We start from the raw sequence: 20686 nt of genomic DNA, 5'->3' as shown, positions 1-20686 counted from the left end.
GGCAGCCACAAAAACAACAGCACATGGTTGCAGCAGGTGCAGAAGAAACCACGTGATCGGAAGTGTTTTTGCAAGGGAATAATAATGACAGCCTTGAACAGAGGGTGTCAGAAGCTTCAAGAAGGAAATCGGAATCGAGTTTTAGCCTCGTAGGTATATTGACACATGTAAGCTCGGCTTACAAAAATATTTTTGCTGTTGTAACTAACTACGGGGAAATTTTTATAAAAAGTCATAAAATTCTGCTGAAACACTGCACAAAAATTTTATACTCAGTCATTTTTATGTCACCCCCCTCTGACAGTGTCACTCAGTGTGGTACGCAACCCCCCACCCTGGCCCCCTGATGACGTCACTGCTTCTTACCCAACTCTTTAAACCGGAAGGGTATTATCAGTTTCTTCCCTCGTAGGCCTTGGTGCCGGATAAGGCAGTCCGCTGTTGAGTTTTCGTCATAGGTATATACATCGAGGGTGCTGGTAGTATCAGATTTCTTCCTATCAGGTTCAAAACTGTATAAGTTGCCACCTATATATCAATTTAAAGAAGTATATGAGGTCGTGATTAGGCAATGCTATTGGCAGAGTCTGGTTCTCTCAGACACCGGTGGCTTTGACTTGGTGGCAAACATTGCACTTCTCCTATCAGCTAGCCTCCCTTGTATGTTTGTCTCTGGCCACATAGGGAAGCAGACAAGTGAGAGTGAACAGGTGTTTACAAACCCTTCACTACCAAACCCAAAGTTGATTCCGACTCATAGTGACCCTACAGGACAGAGTAGAACTGCTCCATATGGTTTCCAAGGCTGTAATCTTTATGGAAACAGACTGCCACATCTTTCTCCTGCACAGCAGCTGGTGGGTTCGAACTGCTGACCTTTTGGTTAGTAGCTGAGAGCTTAACCACAGTGCCACCAGGGCTCCTTTCAAACCCTTCGCTGCTGGAAACAAATTCAGAGCTTATAGTGGTCACGCAAGAAGGATAACCTGATGGCTTTGTGAGACACAAAGACCCAAGAGATTATTTAGGTTGCATGAATGTAGGCAAATTAACAGAGAGATTTTATAATGAAGTAGATTGACATTCGACTGGAAATTGGTTCTGTGTTTTAGGTCTTTTCTGTAAAACTCCACTTGGCCTTCAGTTTTCTGAACTGTAAAGGGTCCTTTCCAGCTCTAAGTATCTATGATTACATAAATATTAAATGGAATGTCTATTGAAATGTAAGCAAATTATAAACAGTTCCCAAACATCACAATTAATTATAGTTATCCTGCTTCAATCAAATGGCTCCACGTCTAGATCCTTTGTTACCATAATATTTTTTATCTGTAATTGGGAGTATGATATAGCAGTACACTATATAAGGAAGATCATGGCTGTCCCAATTGCACGTATCATGTTAAGTGTATTCTCAACTTTAGGCCTGCTCAAAAGTTACTATGCTCAGGACTGAAGGCTATATTGTACCTCTTGTTTTAGGAAATTTTGTCAATTTTTAAGAGGCCATAATCAACATTCCACTTTAAATTTCTACCCTGTTTTAAGCAAAAAGAAATTTTTTTTTCTAATGATTTTTTATCAGCCTTTCAAGATGAAGGCGTAATACGGATTGGTTGTAAAGATAGATGGAAAGAACAGATGAAACATTGAATGGTGGCATCTGGCAATCCTGCCACCAGAGGGCGCCAGAGCATTTGAAAATCCCTTGGAGACGGAAGTAGGAAGGAAAACAAAGAACTACTGCACTCACTGGAGAACTCCATGCCGTTGTTCAGTCTCCAGGTAATTTGCGAAGAGGGCTTACTTCCCCTGGCGTGGCATTTAAATACAACGTGTTTTTCACTTTCACCTTTGAAAAGTGAGATTTCCATGAACGCCTTGGTAGGAGTTGCTAGAAGAAAATGGATTTTTCAGTGTTTTACTACCTGGTCTCCATATCTCAGCTAAGCACGGAGCTTAATAATCTCTAAGGATTTTTCTCGGGTATGGTCTAATTCACTGGTAGGTTTTTTACTTGAGCTTTTTCTAGAATACAGTGGTGTTAAAGGTCTTTTATGTGCTCCCAAAGCTCTTTCGGCTGAATTCAAAATGTTTGTTACTCAGGGTTTGATTAGTCCCTGAAAAGGCCAAAACTAGTCCCACCTCTGTCACCAATAGTTGTAGGAACTTGGGTTAGTCCCCTAACTTCTGGGTATATCAATTTCCTTTTCTGACAAGAAAGAGGTGCTTTATAAACCCTAAGGCTCTTCCAGGTTTACATGTTGATGAGTCTGTAACTCACCCCAATGTGAATTACTTTTGTCCCCTCTTACAAAGGGCCAGTTGGTCCTTCTTCTTCCTACTCCTGTCTTGGAAAATCTTTTTAGTTAGGCTTCCTTCTTTCCCATTCAACGTCTCACTTTGATCCCGAGCTACACTCTTCCACGTTTATTTACTCAGCCATTCTGCCATCCAGCCATTCTATAGACACTAGCTCCAACTAAGCACTAGATGTGTTAGATGCCGGCAATACAAAGAGGAAAAAAATATGGCCCTTCAAGGAGCTCATTGCCCAGTGGTGGACTCAGCCCTTAAACCCTTCATTAGAAGACCGTGTGCTGAGCATTGGGATGGCCAGGAAGGGTGGGTGGAGGCAACGCCATAGGTTCTCAAAACCCGCAGAAGGCCACTCCTTCTCAGTGACTTTCCTACCATGCCCTTACTACAGCAGGTATCATGCTGTCATAATTCAACTAGAGAAGTCTAAGAAATTCGTTTTTGTAATATGCGGGATTGTGTTATTTACAGATTAATGAAAAACAAGGATTTTAATTGATCTGTACACACACACAAACAAAAACAAGGAAGTGAAGATAGTGAAACTTGTACCGGACACAACTGACCATTCCTAGGACTGAGTAAGTCCCGGACTATTAAGAGACTGTCACTTCCTATCCACACCAATACACTCCCAAAAGAAGATAGGAACTCCCGCTGGGCAGAGAGCCTGAGCAAATCACCCGGCACCTTACATCTGAATGAATACTCTCCTAATACCTACTGTCATGGGGTTTTATTTTATTTACAGGCGTGTTTTGATTTCCTTATGGTCAGAGATGGTACCTAATTCATCTTTGGTTCCCTAGAGCATAGCACGATGCCTAGCACAGAGGCAAAGCTTATCAAATACTAACTCTCTTCTTTTTCAGTTATCCTGAGGAAAGTCAGTTGATGCCAGAGACAAAATTTTGTAAGCTTTTTTCAGAACTTGTCCTAAGCATGACACTCCAAATGTTCTCTGCTGTTTCCTTTCAACCAAAGATGGCAGAGGGGGGCTAGGAAATGCCTTGCTATTGGCAGTATTTTTTTTTTTTTCCATAAAATGTTAAGCTTAAAAATGATATATCCTGCCCATAACTATACCGTTCCCTTACTGGGTTTACTTGCTTCCCCACACTTACCTAGCACAGCCACTTCTATTTCCATCGTTTTCACGGAAGTGTTGCTATAACTCAAACACTTGTAGGTGCCTTCATCTTGCACAGTTATATTAGGCAAGCTGATGGAGAGCTCATTGGCTGAGTGATGAACAAGTTGGTATCTGGAGTTTTTTAAAGCTGTACAAGAGGGAAAAAGAGAGGTTATGAGGAAAGGTATACAGATGAATATAGACTCTCAGTGGATTTAGTATTCACAGGAATATCTTGATTTTCACACTTTGATTTAGCAGCCTTCAAATTTTGAGTGTGAGCGACATTTCTTAAACTGACTTGGAACTCTCAAGAGTTCCAAGTCAGTTTAAGAAATGAAATAATTTTGATACCGGGATCTGTGAAATAAACAGATTGTGTTATTTGTGCTTGTAAATAAGAACACTATACTTGTGTGGGGTTCAGGTTGCAGGAGGATTTTGAATAACTTTTTTTAATATTCTAAAAAATGCCCCAGTAGATTTATTTCTGAAAAATCTGATTCATTTGAGGCCATCTTGTCACAATGAATGGGAGACAAACGGGCTGATAGTCGTTGTTCCAGCTGGGTGCCTTTTATTTTTTAATTTTAAAAAGTTCGTTATGATTTGAAATTTCCCAAAGATTAGGACTTAATCCTTCTAGGTGCTTGGCAAAGAGGAAAGTCCCAGGAAGTTCTAGCCAGCAACAAACCTTTCTCTTGATGATATATGAGATTTCTCTCTCAGGTTGAAGATCAATTAGCAAATGAGAGGCTCCTGAAATGAGTGGTTTTTATTTTTACTGTTAAGGTACATAATATGAACAAGTCTGAAATAGTTACTTTGAGTGGCTGACTAAGGAAGGCTGTTCCCTATCTGGAACGAGGGTTTTGAGGCCTTTGACACTGTAATATACGTGAGCTAGAATTCAGGGGTTTCAACTTTGGCACTGTTGACATTTTGAACTGGCAGTTCCTTGTTGTGGGGGGCTGTACTACGCATTCAGGGATGTTTCGTAGTGGTTAAGAGTTCAACTGCTAACCAGAAGGTTGGCAGTTCGAATCTACCAGGTGCTCCTTGGAAACCCTATGGAGCAGTTCTACTCTGCCCTATAGGGTCGCTACGAGTCGGAATTGACTTGACGGCAATGGGTTTGGTTTTTTTGGTAGCGACATCCCTGGCCTCTACCCACTAGATTCCCATTATAACAACCAAAAATATCTCCAGACATTGCCAAATGTCCCTTGGAGGGCAAAATCACCCCCAGTGGAGACCACTGAGTAGATCAAGGCACCCAGCTGCAGAAATCTGAGAATGGCCAGCTTTTTCCTGTTTACTAAAACAAAAACAAAACAACAAAAACTTTATTAAACAGGATCATCTCTACTAATGTTTTTTTCTCAGAAGTTTTGTTAAACAATTAGTTCTACTTATTCTACTGGAACCTAGGATTAAATAATAGCAGATTTATCTCGAAATAATATATTTGGTTATTTTACACTTAAAATATCAATATTTAATAATGTTTTCAAAGAATGTCAAATTCTTTAGAGGTCTGCATTATAAACAGGACAAAAGTTGCTGTTCTGGCGACTTTACCAAGTATTTGGGGGTTTGGAATAATAAATGGAGTAAAATGCTGCCGAAGACAAAGAGATGAACTCAATAGCCTTTTTAAGAGTCCCTTGGAAACCCTGGTGGTGCAGTGGTTAAGAGCTATGGCAGCTAACCAAAAGGTCAGCAGTCTGAATCCACCAGTTGCTCCTTGGAAACTCTGTGGGGAAGTTCTACTGTGTCCTATAGGGTCACTATGGGTCGGAATCTACTTGACACCAGTGAGGGTTTTTTTTCCCCCCATCTCAGGCATCTAGGGTTCATTTCATGTGTGTTTGTGAGGAGAGGAATGACTGATTCTGTCCAAAGTAATGCATCCTGACAATTCCTATTACTCTGTGATCTTGATTTCATGTTAAGACCTACGGGAGGAGAAAGACTGTCAAGGAGCGGAGCTTTGTGGTGAGACTTTGGGTTGCTCAGATGAGAGATGAAGCAGCGGGCTCCAAATGTGAGGTGATGGTGTCAGCCTGCCCCCGACCCCAGCCACCAATCGTTGTGTTGTCTCAAGGTCACAGTCAGAAAGTGAACGTGGGACACAGGGTAGAGGCACGGAAGAGCTCTCTGTCGTATGAGCCCCTTTTACAAACCATTCTGGTGGGGTTTCCATTTCAGGCTTCCTGTTAGAAAAAGTAACCACGTGTAAAGCAGCAGCCTTCGGGATGTGATGCGTGTGTGACAGTAAGTGGGCTGAGACCACCCTTTGGGTGACTCACACTGGCTCCCACCACCTTGTCTGTCTGGAAAATCCCTCAGGTTGAGGTGTGGTGCAATTTTATTTTCCTTTCACTCACCAGGATGGTCATTAAAAAAAATGGTAAACCCTGAGGGGGCCACCCACTGGAGGGAGTAGTTCTTCGCCTGAGAAACGACACAGCTTAGAACAAGCCTCTGGCCTTCTTCCAGGACAACGGTTTGGCCAATCAGCGTGGCATTGGTGTGGTTGATGATGAAGCTGTTGTTGTGGTTGGTGTAGGCTTTGGTGACGTCACTCAGAGAGACCTCTGCATAGGAAGAGAATTGAAGACGGTCAGCCTGGCAAGTGTAAGGAGGCAGGGATTGAGTCTCAACACCATTCATTCATTCATTTGGTCATTTAATCCCCATTCTCTGTATAAATCAAAACATGAGTCAATACAAAATATGTGAGGAAAGGAGCAAGCACTGTGTGTAGGAGCAGTTAAGGCAGTTCCTGAAAAAGCGGACATTTGAAGTTGGTGTGAATGAAGAGGGAAGGTTTTGATAGAAAGAAAGGGAAAAGTTTAACAACATCTGTTGGGCATTTGGGTCCTTTGGTGGAGTAAACCATTCAGCTGCTAACTGAAAGATGGGCTAACTGAAAGACTGGCTGTCCAAGTCCACCTAAGGGTGCCTTGGAATTAGCCATTGAAAACCCAGTGGAGCACAGTTATACTCTGACACACATGGGTTCACCATGAATCAGAATTGACTCCCTGGCAATTTTTTTTTTGTTTGTTTTAACATTTTCCTTGGCACTTACTCTATCACATGTGCCAGAACTGTGCCAGGCCATATTATCTAGATTTTATTTAATTTTCTAAAGGAAAAATTATTTTGCTCATTTTACAGTCACACAAGTCATGGAGCTGGGAGTTGTCCCAGATCTGTGTATGGACTTCAAGTCCATGCTCATGTAGCTACATAGGCCTGCCTAAGCAAACACCTGGTGGCGCAGTGGTTAAGAGCTCAGCTGCTAACCAAGAGGCCGGCCATTTGAATCCACCAGCTGCTCCTTGGAAACCCCTATGGGGCAGCTCTCCTCTGTCCTATAGGGTCACTGTGAGTTGGAACTGACTCGATGGCACGTAACAACAACAAGCAAACCCCAGAAAACTCAGCCTTACTGACCTTGGCTTATAAAATGGGTAACTTGTACCTTCAAGTGTTAATACTCTGGAATCTAAGAAAGAATTTTATAACACACGGTGCTTTTGTGAATTACAGAGCTGCCCTTCATGGGGAGTATTTAAACTCCACCTGTCAGGAGGCTGCAAAAGAGATTCTATACCAGAGGGAGAATGTTCTCAAATCTCTCCCAATCCAGTATTCCATAGCAGCACTTCCTCCAGGCAAATGCGAGAGTCGAATTTCCCTGAATCACAACCCCCAGAGAATGATATATAATTGGTTCTAAGCACCTGCAATTCTATCCCCCTCCAAAAGAAAATCAATTGAAAAATAAACTGGCTTTACTAATGATTTGGTGTATCTACTGTCGTTTAAAAAATTTTTTTTTTCTTTTTTTTTTTTTACTGTCGTTTAGTACTTTTTCAAACTTTAAATTAAAAAAAATTTTCCCCCCAGAGGACAATTCTTATCAACAAATATATAAAACACTTTCAGAAACACAAGAATACTGTGGGGTTATAAATTATGAATAGCAAACATAATGAATTTTACTGCATCATCTTAAACCTTAAAAAATAAAAAAGAAGAGAGTACATTTCCTCACGATAAATTTCAAATGTTAGGAGAAGTGCTTTGGAGAGCTCTGGGAATTAATTGGTGCAGACATTTTTGTTTGTTCCCTTCCTAGGTTCAATTTCAATCTAGCCTCTGGCAGTAATAACACAGAATTATTGTATTGTATTCATATTGACTTCCATGGAAAAGCAGTTTCCTTGAAAAAATACCCGTACCATCAGCCAATAGTATAATGAACCACAGGGAGTCAATAAAAGCAGAGTTTGTTTTCAAAAAAGCACTGAGGCATAAGGCTGGAATTCTGCTTAAATCTGGTCATTTCTGAAAACTCTCATCTATAACATCAACCCATACCTGACTAATAAGGATTAATATTAATAGAGGTGCTTCGAAATGGCAAGGGAGTTTCTTCTAAGGGATTTTTTATTGATAATGAAGATTTAAGAAGCCATTTGGTCCCTATTCCTGTGACCCCATGATGTCTACATTAGGTAGGTTGGGAAAGCAGTTGTTCTCAACCTTGGCAGTACATTAGAATCACCTGGGGGAGATTTAAAAAATTCAGATGCCCAGGCTGCACCCATTACTAATTAAATCAGACTCCCTGGGGATAGGACCCCAGCAACAGTTCTCCTGACCCCCAGGTCCACGCTTAGAGCATTTTGTTCCCCCAAACCCAGTTGCAGTGCAATGAGTAATTAGCATTCTGTAGGTTCTCAGGGACATCAGTCTGCTTCTGTGAGAATCACATGGATTGAGAGGGTAAGCATCGATCTAATTTTCTAAGACTTCCAGAGAAAGCCTTGCCACCATCCAACTGCATCCAATGGCTTGCGTCCCTGGCTTGGCTGAGTATCCCCTCAGCAGGGGCTTCCTAATCTACCAAGCAAAAAAGTGAGCCAAGACCCGGATCTCGAAGTAGTCTATACCTTAAGTTAGGGCATGTGTTTGGGGTGGGCATGGGGTTAAGGAGGAGTCAAATTTGCCTTCCTGTAACTTTCTATAACTTTACGTTTTGATCTTTCCATCCTCTGAAGATATAGACTAAGCCTTTTCCATATGATGGTAAAATAATTAAAGAAGATACATCTTTAGCTCTATTATTGTTTCCTCATCCTTCCCCAACTACAACACCTGTCACTAAAGTCCCTCTTAAAATATGACTCCCCGTCTGCAACAGGTGACGCAGATGTCATCCAAGCTGGTCAGAGCATAAGGAAACCTCCACCTGTGTCAACCTGGACCCTGGGTGATGCAGGGTTTAAAGCACCCCCTCCAGCCAAAATGCCTGGCTCCTCCACTACTAATAGCATGAACTTGGGCAATTTGTGTGTCTCAGTTTTTTCACCATAAAAACATGAAAAATAATAATACTCATTTCGTAGGGTTGGGCTGGTGATTGAATAGCACGTGAAGTACCTAGAATAGTACTTAATGCATAGTAAGCACGATTAACTACTGTTACTTGGTAATAGAGCAACGAACTAACAACAGAGTGCCTAGTAATTGCCTGAAGAGCTGAACTGATTCCTGCTTTAAGAAAAATAGAAAGGGTCAATGTCAAAAGACAAAGCCTAGCACTTCTTTCTTAGACATCTCCATCCCAAATGTTACAGGAGTGTTTGTAATTTAACATTCTAAATTGTGACTAAACATTAATAGACAAAGCAATGACAGTCACAATGAACTTGTAATTGGGACAGCCCAGGAGAATCAGAGACGGAGGGGATAATTAAGGCATAAGGACTGCTTTTTATTTTGGACCTCAGGTGCCAAGGGTTGAGTTCATCACACACTCAGTCTGTGGCACACTACCATTATTTAGGAGCCCTGGTGGCACAGTGGTTAAGGGCCACGACTGCTAACCATGAAGGTCGGCAGCTCAAACCCACCAGCTACTCCTTGGAAACTGGATGGGGCAGTTCTACTCTGTCCTATAGCGTCACTATGAGCCGGAATCCACTTGACAGCAATGGGTATCATTATTTAATGGAGAGGTGTGTTAGAAATAATGTGATGAATTATAAAATTCCCTTCAATTACTCTCCTCTCTTTATCAAATAAGTTGTTTGCCATTGAAACATTAACTTAATTGCATACGTGTATATCAATGTTGCTTTCAAAACGTACTGCTCAAAAAAGGAACCTACCCTTGTCACCAGATCTCATCTACCTGCTTTTAGACCCTGCATAATCTGCCTTACTTCCATCACTGTGGATGGATTGGCCATATTATTTAAGGCCAGTCTCCCCACCGGGGCACTGAACTCAATCCCATTTTGTTTAAACTCAAGGATTTCCCTCCTGTGTTGCCCAATTTCGCCTCTGTATCATAATTTTTCTTTTTTGCTTTTAACTATATCATCCTCATCAGCATACAAATATACTATTATTTCTCCCACATTAAAAACAAAAACAACTGGAAGATCTATTCCCCTTCAGCTACTGCCCTATTTCCTTCTTTTATTGCAAAATTCTTCTCAAGATTTATCTGTACTTGTTTATTCCTCTCTTCCTCTTGATCAGGCTTTCAACCTCACTACTCCACTGAAGGATCCCTGGTGGTGTGGTGGTTGAGATCTGTGGCTGCTAACTAAAAATTCAGCAGTTTGAATCTACCAGCCATGCCTTAGAAACCCTATAGGGCAGCTCTGCTTTGTCCTGTAGGGTCGCTGTGAGTTGGAATCAACTCGACGGCAACGGGTTAGGTTTTACTCCATGAAACAGCTCTTTGTCAAAGTCACCAAAGACCTTCAAGTTGCCAAAACCAATGGTCCACTCTCAGCACTTGTCTTATCTAACCTATTAGGTACTTTTGCCACATTCGATCACTTCCTGCTTCTTAAAACAGTGTCTTTGCTTGGTTTCCTAGATATCACTCTTTTTATTCTCCTCCTAACTCACTGGTTGCTGCTGCTTCTTAGCTTCGACTCCTAGGTTTTCCTCGTCTACCTGTCCTCTATACAATGGAGGTCAGACATCGGCCCCTTCTCTTCTCTGTCTGCACTCACTTTCTAGATGATCTCATCTTGCTGGTGATCCTGACTGATACCTCTGGCTCTGAACTCCAGACTCATTTGTTTAACCATCTATCCTATATCCCCATTGATATATCTAATAGGTATTTCCAACCTATTGAGTACAAAGCAAACTCCTTATTTTCTCTCCCAAATCTATTGTTTTCCTAAACTTCACCAGAAGCAAACAGCAAACCCAGCCACTCAGGCCAAAAACCAGTAACCCTGTAAAGAAGTTATTGTTACTCCCAGTTTACAGATGAGGAATCCAAGGTTTAGAGGTTAAGCAGCTTCCCAGCCATGATCTGAATCTTGAACTGTCTGACTTCTATTGCATTGTGATGATCCTTTCTTTACTCTCGTTTCTTGTGCATTGTCTTGCTTCTCACAAACAGACTGAAGTTTTTAGAGGGGAGCGACTATGTTTTAAGTTTCTCTAAAATTCATTCCTTATAGAAACTTCACAGTGTGAGCCTGAAGAGTAATGTTTTAATGCCAGTTCTCAGGATGGAATATTATGCAGGCAATGGACAGATAGCCTTGCCCTCCTATTGTTAATAAGAATGCTGAGATACAAGAGAGAAGTCACTTGGAGAAAGTTATACGTTGAATTAATGATAGAATAAAGACTAGCATCTTTCAGTCCTAGACTGCATTAAGAAACATGCCCTAATTTCACCTTTCAGGGCCAGAAATACTTAGGGGTTTTTCCAGTGTTCACACCCATTGCTGCCGAGTCGATTCAGACTCATAGTGACCCTATAGGACAGAGTAGAACTGCCCCATAGGGTTTCCAAGTGTACATCTTTACAGAAGCAGACTGCTACCTCTTTCTCCCACAGAGCTGCTGGTGAGTTTGAACTGCCAATCTTTCTCTTAGCAACCAGGTGCTTAACCACTGCACCCCAAGGGCTCCTTCCAGTGTTTATACCTTTGGTAAAATGATTATTTAGACATGAAGCCACATTTGGGAAGATGGGAATGGTGAGACTTATCTGCAGCCTGCTTAGGAATAAATGTCTCCCATTTTAAAGATGTGTATATCATTTTTTTTTTTAATATATCGTTTGTCTTTTCTTCAGGATGCGTGTTTGTGAATTGAATAGTGTCACTTAATTCTTACAATGTCTTAAAAATTGTGAGAAGACATGGGATGGCTTCTTAGCATAGGCTAAAGAGTTGTGTTTTTTAAGATTAGTGTTTTGTTCTCCCTTTTGAGAATATAGTATCAAGCTTCTGACCAGACAAACTATACCTACAGATGGGTATAGTTTCAGGCGGAAAGGGTCAAGTTTGAGTCGTAGAATATTATTTGTTTCCTTCACTCTGCTCCATGTATGGCTTTTGGCTTCACAGCCCGATTTACCTTGCAGTATTTTCATGTAGCCCCGTGTTTGATTTAGAGACAGGAAATTACCATAGAAAAGAAGAATAGCCTCAGTGAGAAACCACAGACCCATTTTGCTGAGGCTTTGCTAAGCTGTAGTGTTGGAAAAAAATGTTGACTGTTAAAGAGTGGAGGAAGAGGACAACTGTGCCTAAGCTTTCATGGAACATCACAGGCAAAGTTTGCCAGGATCTTCTCCTTGCCATTGGGAGCTATGCTGGAACTCATCCTTTTACCTTTCTTTTTCATAAGTTTGGAGTCAAACTTTCACCTTTTTTGTCAGAGGGAGGGGGTGGGGATATCTTCTTGACTCACCACTTCCTCCCTTTAGGCTCTAAATACATCTATAATCGCATTCACACTTAGCCCTTCTGGTAGACCCCCAGGGCCCTGTGCTTCTTTCCTAGTTCTCCCTGTCTAGGCTTCAGAGTTCTAATTAGCAAATTAGCTCTCCATGGCTGTGTAAGAGTTGGTCCTACAGAGCTTGACAGCGAATGACTGTGGTATTTCTCCGGTGAGGACAACCCTTATGACTACAGGTCATGTTTACTGCCTGGATTATTGACTTCTGGGCTTGGTCATTAGCTCCATGACTGGATTCATTCATCTGTACTTGGCCGTATGTTACAAGACTGCCAGCTGAGCCAGGGCTGTGTAAGGAAATGGAACCTGTGACCTTCACCGTCATCTCCACCTCAGGCCCGTGAACTAATTGCCCCATCAGTGGAAGGGGTTCGTGCCAAAGCACATGTGACTGACTCACAAGCGGAAGGGCAAACAGCAGCCACAGCCACCTACCAAATCACAAATAGATGAAAAACCAGTGCAGTTCTTTGGTGTTTCCGAGATTTGGGGAGTTACAGTGTATGATCTACACTTTAACTAGAGGTCATCATGGCAGACAGAAGAAAGAATAATATAGTCTTTCTTTTTCTTGCCTGAATAGCCCAATTATAGTATGTAATAAATTTAAAAAACTTCAGAGCATGTTGGAAAAATTTGGAAATGAATAATAGTGATGGTTGAACAACGTGATAAACATAGTTAATGTCACTGAATTGTACATGTTGAAATGGCAAATGTTTTGGTATATATATATTTATCACAATTAAAAAAAACCCTGAAAAACCAAATCAAAACAAACAAAAACTCCAAAACAGAGCACACCTGTCCTGCAGTGACCCCAAACTTGACGTGTCCTGTTGAAACTCATTCATTATCTCTACTGTGCCCCATGCCCCACGCACACCTAACACAGAGATGCCACCTGCTCCAACCCAGCATTTTCTCATGTTAATTAATGTCATCACCAGCCCCTTCTAACCAGAGGCACTGTAGCCTCCTCTCCAAAACATCTCTTTAATCAATTTATTCCTCTTTTTTTTACTGCTATCACTGCCTTAGTTGAGGGCTCCATCTTTTCTTTCTGGACTATTGCAATAGCTACCATCTAGTTTCTCCTCCATCTAATTTATCATGGTCACTGCTTCTAGAATTACATTTTAAACACATAAATTTGATCACATCCCTCCCTTTATTAAAATGTTTGCTGTGGCTCCCATTTCCTGTAGGAATCAGGCCACAATTCTGGATGACTTGACTCCCAAGTAACCTTCCAGTGTCTTGTGCTGGTACCCTCTTCCAGATATTCCATGTAGGTGGCCCACTTGCTCTTTCAAAAAAATTCCCTCTTAAGAAGACATGTGGCCTTCTTCCATGCTGTTCTCTTGGCCTAAAATGCCTTTGTTATCATCCTTCAAGACTCAAGTTATATCACTTTGGTCAAGCCTTCCCAACCAGCCTTTGGTCTCCCTCTTCCTCACAATGACTTACTCTTTCCTGTAGATTCTCGAAGACTTTCAATATATTTCCATTATGGCACTTAGCACATTAATTTATAATTATTTGGTTATTAGCATGTCTCTGGATAGATTATGAACTCCTCATGGGTAAGTTGTTTGCTATTCATCCATTTTATATTTCCAGGGGCTAGCACAGAGTAAGATTTTGAGTATTGGTTGAATTAATGGATAAAAATGAGTAAATGTGTATATTCAGGAATAAATATTTTAATAAGATGCTAACTCTGTCATGTACTTGTTATACTGAATGATAAAGACTAGAGCCAAGGTGAAACCAGAGAGACACAATGAATTAATTCTCAAGCTAGAGCCCTATTTACAGAACCATTATGAGGTATTAAGCAAAATGTGCTTCCATTCAGGTCATTACAAAACGGTGTTGTTATTAATTTAAGATCAAATCAGTAGAGAAAATGACAAGTATGAAAATTTCAAACTTGTGGAAATCAAATTATTTCCAGTATAGCTTTAAAAAAGGTATCTCATTTAAAACAAGTGACTCTTTCTTGGTCAAAAGGAGGACCAACAGGTCCCTACTAAATTTTCAGTTGTTCTTTAGTGGTTTCTGGATCCTACCCTCCGCTAAATAACCAAACTAAAGGGTTAAAAATTTAGTAGATTTGACATTTTCATTATCCATGATGTATGTAAATAGAATGAATTTGGGAAAATTAGCCATTCTTATTTTATTTCTTTACCTAGTCTAAGGGCTATTAATTCCAGTAGTAGCCTTGAAAAGAGGGCAGGCTCCAAGATGGTGGGACTTTTAAAAACATCTGTAAATGCTTGGCAGCCATGGAAGCTGTACTTCAGAAGAAAGTATAGCAATCTTCCCATTACTCAATTTGCTAAAAGCAGGTGACAGTTGATAGCTTTGCCAACACGGGTGATTTGCTAAATGCTGCCTTTCTCCTGACAAGAAAGCAACATCGACAGCTCCTACCCTATCTGGGACTCTGATGGGCCTTAACAGGACTAGGGTGGGGTGGGCAATCGGTGCTCAAAAGCTGTGGAGCGAAACTAGATGCCTTCTCTGGGGCCCTTTGGATGAGTTTTCAAGCTGGGATTTTTCAATAATGAATCTTCCAAATTGTGTAGATCAGTGGCTTTCAAACTTCTGATCCACATTAAACCTGACCAGTTGCTGTCGAGTCGATTCCGACTCATAGTGACCCCATAGGACAGAGTAGAACTGCCCTATAGGGTTTCCAAGGAGTGGCTGGTGGATTTGAACTGCTGACCTTTTGGTTAACAGTCAAGCCCTTAACTACTATGCCACCAGAGCTCTGATCCACATTAAGAAACACATTTTCTATCATAATCCAACTCACAGACTCAATTTAACTAAAAGTTTCATGAGATAATACATTTACTATGTGCTCTGCAGACTGATATTTATGGTGCCATTTACTAGATGTGAAAACTTGGGCAGGTTATCTAACTGCTTTTAACCTCAATTTTCTTGCCTGTAAAGTGGGGTATTATTAATACCTACCACAGTATTTTTGCTAGGATTAAATGTAATTAGCATAAAATACTCAACACTATGCATGGCACCATAAATATATGTTTCCTCTATAAACAGTATGTGAATAATCTGTATCTAAAGACTTGTCTTAGGTTTACTGTATGTCATCACATGTTATAACTTTTGCTGTTTTTATTTAAAAATGTATCCGTTTTTATTTAAAAATGTATTCATTTTTATGATTCAGTAATTAAAACTCTGAAAAAGTTAGGGTCAGTTAAAGGCTTCTAAACTTTGGGATAATTGAAAACATTCTCATTTCAGCTGTCTAAATGTACTCTTTCTGAATGTATTAGCTATTCTTGAGGAAGACTAATATTATTTATTACAAAAATTGAATCCTCATTAATTGCCTCACAGTACAGAGACCAAAGAAGGTACTAACTGAAGTGTATAAAATAGGAAATTGAAGTACTATGTAAAAGAGGATATTCACTTTTTTTAAAAATAGTGTCCTGCAGATGTAGTTCTATGGTGAATTCAGATTTAGAAGGATAGGTGCGTTATGTCAAACAGAACTACAGATTCAGTATTTAGAAAGAACCAATCAGCCACTTACCCACCCACCCACCCACCAAGAAAGCAATGGATTTATGAATGGTTTCTTTTGCATGAATCTGATACAATTTGCAATAAGAGACTCAATGGGGAGTTAGAAGAGGACAGGAGGAGCCATTCCCTCTACTCCCCATCTCTTCTCCCACCCCTCAAGTCCCATCCATTACTTTTGGGTAAGACTAATTAATTTGACCTGTGCTAAAAAGATTACTGAATTTTTAAAATTTTCATAAGCTACATTAGAATTATGAAAACAAATAAATTTTGAAAATTATAATTAAAGTATAAAGTATAACTGACTCTTTAAAAGTAAGCAGAAAGTTTTCATTGGGCTCATAATTACCTCTGAACTAATTAATAGTTGTATAGCACTTCACCGTTTTCAAAGGGATTTTATATACTGTACTCAATTTGATCCTTATAACAATCCAGTGAGTTTGGTAAATCAAACATTGTTATTCTCTTCATTTCAAGATGTGGAAACTGAATTTCAGGGAAATTATTTGGCTAAGACAGAGCTAGGAAGTGTTTTTCAATCCAAAACCCATGTTTCTTCAATTGACATCCCCCCAAAATGAAGAAGCTTAATAAACATGTTCTGTTTTGTGTTAACACAGATCACACAGAGACATACTACAGTGATCTTTTCTGTGCTCTTTCGCGGTTGAAAAGAAAATGAACTTAAATGCAGTAGCATCCCTCAGATGTGTGATTTTGGTGTGGCTTGCAAAGTCTTAGCACATTTATCTGGGTTGTCTTCTGTAAGACATTCTTCATCAGTGAAGTTGCCTGACTGATAGGTCGATTTGGTAAAGCATTAGTTGGGCTAGAAAAAGCAAAACAAAACAAGCAAGCAAGCAAACAAACAGAAAATATTAGTTCTAAATGCTTACCTTGTAAGGGGAACCAAGCCAGCAAGCTGAGCGCTGCCCACCAAGTCATACTGGGCTGTACTGCTGTGACAGGTCGTCAACTTCCTCTATATTCTGACATAAATGGAGCAGAGTGGTTTCTTTTGAAGGGTGAGAGGCAGTAGCTCTGTGACATCATCGGTATCAACTCCCCCATCTTCTCTGAGAGCCCCCTTCTAAGTTAGCTGTTCCAACACCTCCAGTTGGAACATTCAGGAGACCACATGTGTCATCTCGATTGTGGAGAGGTGTGAGTGATGTGTTGGTGGCAAAACCATTCTACACATGTGGGTAGAACTGGTAAAGTCAACTAGTTGTAAGGCTTTTTTTTGGGAGGGAGGGATGGGAGATACCTTAAAATGCCCCCATGGAGTGATGTTCACCTTATTTTCACTTGTCTTTAGTTTGTTAGATAATTATAATTACTAGATAATTTTGACTTAACTCTTGTGAGTATATTTATAATTCTGGCAACATTTTTTCATGGTTACCAGGGGCAGAATTCATTCATTCACTTATCTACACATTTAAAAAATCCATCTCTCCACCTATCCATCTATCCATTCATCCATCCATCAACCTATCCAGGGATCTGGTATGAACCGTTCTATGATATGATTAGATAAAAAAAATAGGAATGGTAAATTCTTTGCCTTCTAGGAGATTTTCTGGGCTGGAAATAATCCAACCAGTAGGTCCTAGTGGGAGAGACACTATGCAAATTAACAGTTATGATATTTAATTGTCATTAGGAAGAGGACGCCAATCGCTAATAATGATCCCTTCATGAATATCAGAGCCTGAACACACGAGATGCTCCCAGAGCGTTAGCACAGGGAACATAGCTTTCATTACTTACAAAAAGAAGCACACAGCACGCCACAACAGGATGTCTGGGTGGAGATGACAACTCTTGTGTGCATGTCCCACTTTGTGCCTTAGGTGAGGGTCTCCAAGGCCCTTCTTAAAGCCGACTGGGAAACTGCTAAGCTTGCTCCCACCTGGTGCTGTAGGCAGGGCCTCCAAAGTTCCTCCCTCAGCCATTGTCTCTCCCTAAGTTACTGACTTACCACATGGAGTGTAATGTAGATTTTCCCACCTGACCATACAAGGAGTGGGTATGGTCAGACACCTTGGAACCAGCCTGGAATGTATCTCTTTAACTTTGCTGACAAACATCAGGCCTAGGGGGTGGGGTGGGGTGAGGGTAGCAGGTTGTTTGTTCTGAAGACTTAAGATGCTAGCAGGGGGAGGAAGACGTGACCAAAGGACTGCCTCCTCACAGTCTCATGGAGACCCTGTGTGTGTCAGAGTAGAACTGTGCTCCATAGGGTTTTCAATGGCTGATTTTGGAAGTAGATCACCACCTTTCTTCCCAGACACCTCTGCGTGGATTCGAACCTCCAATCTTTCGGTTAGCTGCTGAGCGCATTAACTGTTTGTACCATGCAGGTATTCCCCCTAAAATATACCCATAGAAAACTGCTTGTCATTTTTTTTAAATACACAGTATATTTTCATGCCTCTGTGGCTTGATTCACACAGCTTCTCCTGCCTAAAATGGCCTTCTCTTCCTGGAAAGATTCTATTGACCTTCCAAGGCCCAGATCAAAAGTGGCGCTTCTCAGGGAAGCAGTAGTAACTAGAGACTAAGAACATGAGTCCTGGAACCAGTCTATCTTGATTCAAAGCCTCAGTTTCCTCACCTATAAAATGGGTATAATGACAGCATCCACTCATACGGTGGCTGTGAGAATTAAAAGAGTAAACATACTTAGTGGATGCAACTGTGTATGAGTTAGCTGTTACTATCCTCTATTGGGGCCCTGGTGGGGCAGTGCTTAAGAGCTTGGCTGTTAACCAAAAGGTCAGCAGTTCAAATCTACCAGCCACTTGGAGACCCTATGGGGTAGTTCTGCTCTGCCCGATAGGGTTGCTATGAGTTAGAATCGACTTGGCGGCAACGGGTTTGTTTTTATCCTTTATACTCCCAGAAAAAAAGTCAACGCTCCACTTTTCTTTGCTTCTGTAATGGTTTCTTTTTATCACAGTGGTTTTTATTCCGGTTTATATTCTCTTTCAGTTGAATATGCACCTGCCTTTCTTGCTATACTCTGAGCTCCCTGAAAAAAGAGTTTCTTGCTCTCCAGGGTATTCCCAAGGCTGGCCCAGAACCTTTCATGGTACAATTGTTTTTAAAACAGCCTCGTTGAGATGTAACTGACATACAATGAACTACATGGATTTAAAGTGTACAATTTGATAAATTTTGACATCCGCACACACCTGTGAAATCATCACAATCAAGATTAGTGAACATATTCATCAGTCCCGACTGTTTCCTCCTGCCCCTTTATAATCCCCTCTCCTGCCCATCGTGGACTCCCCTCCTCAGGCAACCACTGGTCTGCTTATTGTCACTATAGATTAGTTTTCATTTTCTAGAGTTTTATATAAATGGAACATCCCTAGGTGGCACAAATAGCCTGTACTTGACTACTCACCAAAAGGTTGGTGATTCAAACGCACCCAGTGGTGCCACGAAAGAAAAGCCTAGTAATCTGCTTCAATATAGACAAGAAAACTCTATGGAACAGTTCTATTTGGTACCACATGATGTCTCCATGATTCGTAACCAACTGGACGGCACTGGGTTCTACAAATGGAATCCTATAGTATATACTGTTTGGGGTCTGCCTTTCCTCACTCAGCATAATTATTTTGAGATTCATCCATGATGTAGTTGTTGTTGTTAGGTGCCGTCGAGTCAGTTCCAACTCATAGTGACCCTATGTGCACCAAGTGTCAAAAGTTCATTCCTTTTAATTGCTGTGTAGTATTTCATTCTATGAGTATACCACCATTTGCTTATCCATCATCTGTAGATAGACTTCTGGATTGTTTCCCATAGTATATTTTTTAATAATTGTTTGTTAAATTGAATTAGTTATAAAAACCAACCAAATCCAGTGCCGTCGAGTCAATTCTGACTTATAGCAACGCTATAGGACAGAGTAGAACTGCCCCATAGTTTCCAAGGAGCGCCTGGTGGATTCAAACTGCCAGCCCTTTGGTTAGCAGCTGTAGCACTTAACCACTACGCCACCAGTGTTTCCGAATTAGTTATAGGAGAACTTTAAATAAAGCGACCTGATATGTTCCCATGCTTGCTTTTTGTGATAATCTTTTAATTCAGAGAAGTTGAGAGCGAACAGGAGTAAACGCTGGCACTTAGTTGGCACTTGGGGTATACGCTCTGGTGTGCTCCCCAGACTCCTCCTTCAGCACAGAGGCACTGGAGCCCCCAGCTCAGCCCCTCTCCAGGAGTTGCCTTCAGTGGTTGTGAGTTATCTCACCCAAGGGCACACCTCCTCCCTGGAGCAGCCATGAGGGGTTTAAAGGTCTTGGCCCAAGACAGGCTTGCTGGTCTGACAGAGACTGGAAAAACTCTGCTAGCATGGCCCTCAGACACTCTTTTAACTCAGTACTGAAATCACTCCTGAGGTTCACCCTTCAGCCAAAGACTAGGCAGGCCCATAAAACAAAATGTGACTAAATGGGCTCACAGGTGTGAAGGCAAGAGGGGACGGGAAAGCTGGTAATGGGGAACCCAATGTCTAGAAGGGGCAGTGTTGACATGTTGTGGGGTTGGCAATCAATGTCACAAAACAATGTGTATTAATTGTTTAATGAGAAACTAATTTGCTCTGTAAACCTTTATCTAAAGCATAATAAAAAAATAAAACCGACAGGGAAGAAAAATTTCATTTTAAAATAGTAAAAAATCTCCCAAACAAAGCTGGCCATCAGAAAAGCTCAGAGCTAAGCTTTGCTGGGCTCTGTGATAAATACTGGGCTGTCTGATATAATTCTCTCCCCCCACTTCCCCCCCTAAAAAATAGTATGAAAAATTAGCCATTGAAAACCTTGT

At 40.9% G+C, this 20686-nt stretch overlaps 1 protein-coding gene across 1 annotated transcript in view; it reads right to left on the bottom strand.

The window, feature by feature from the left end:
• The window catches only part of CRTAM (cytotoxic and regulatory T cell molecule), a 32122-nt gene extending 15309 nt beyond the window's left edge, over positions 1-16813 (bottom strand). Inside the window, exons 1-5 of the mRNA XM_049856929.1 lie at positions 16738-16813; positions 5842-6051; positions 3444-3599; positions 1754-1894; positions 367-528 (exon numbers count right to left, since the gene is read on the bottom strand). Coding sequence (XP_049712886.1) covers positions 367-528; positions 1754-1894; positions 3444-3599; positions 5842-6051; positions 16738-16786 — 718 coding nt within the window. The 5' untranslated portion in view covers positions 16787-16813. The remainder of the gene's footprint in view (positions 1-366; positions 529-1753; positions 1895-3443; positions 3600-5841; positions 6052-16737) is intronic.
• Positions 16814-20686: the final 3873 nt, after the last annotated feature.

Source organism: Elephas maximus, chromosome 17, assembly GCF_024166365.1.
Source record: "Elephas maximus indicus isolate mEleMax1 chromosome 17, mEleMax1 primary haplotype, whole genome shotgun sequence".
In the NCBI taxonomy this organism is placed as follows: Eukaryota; Metazoa; Chordata; class Mammalia; order Proboscidea; family Elephantidae; genus Elephas; species Elephas maximus.
Note: the sequence above shows the minus strand (reverse complement) of the source record. Positions and strands in the feature narration are given on the sequence as shown.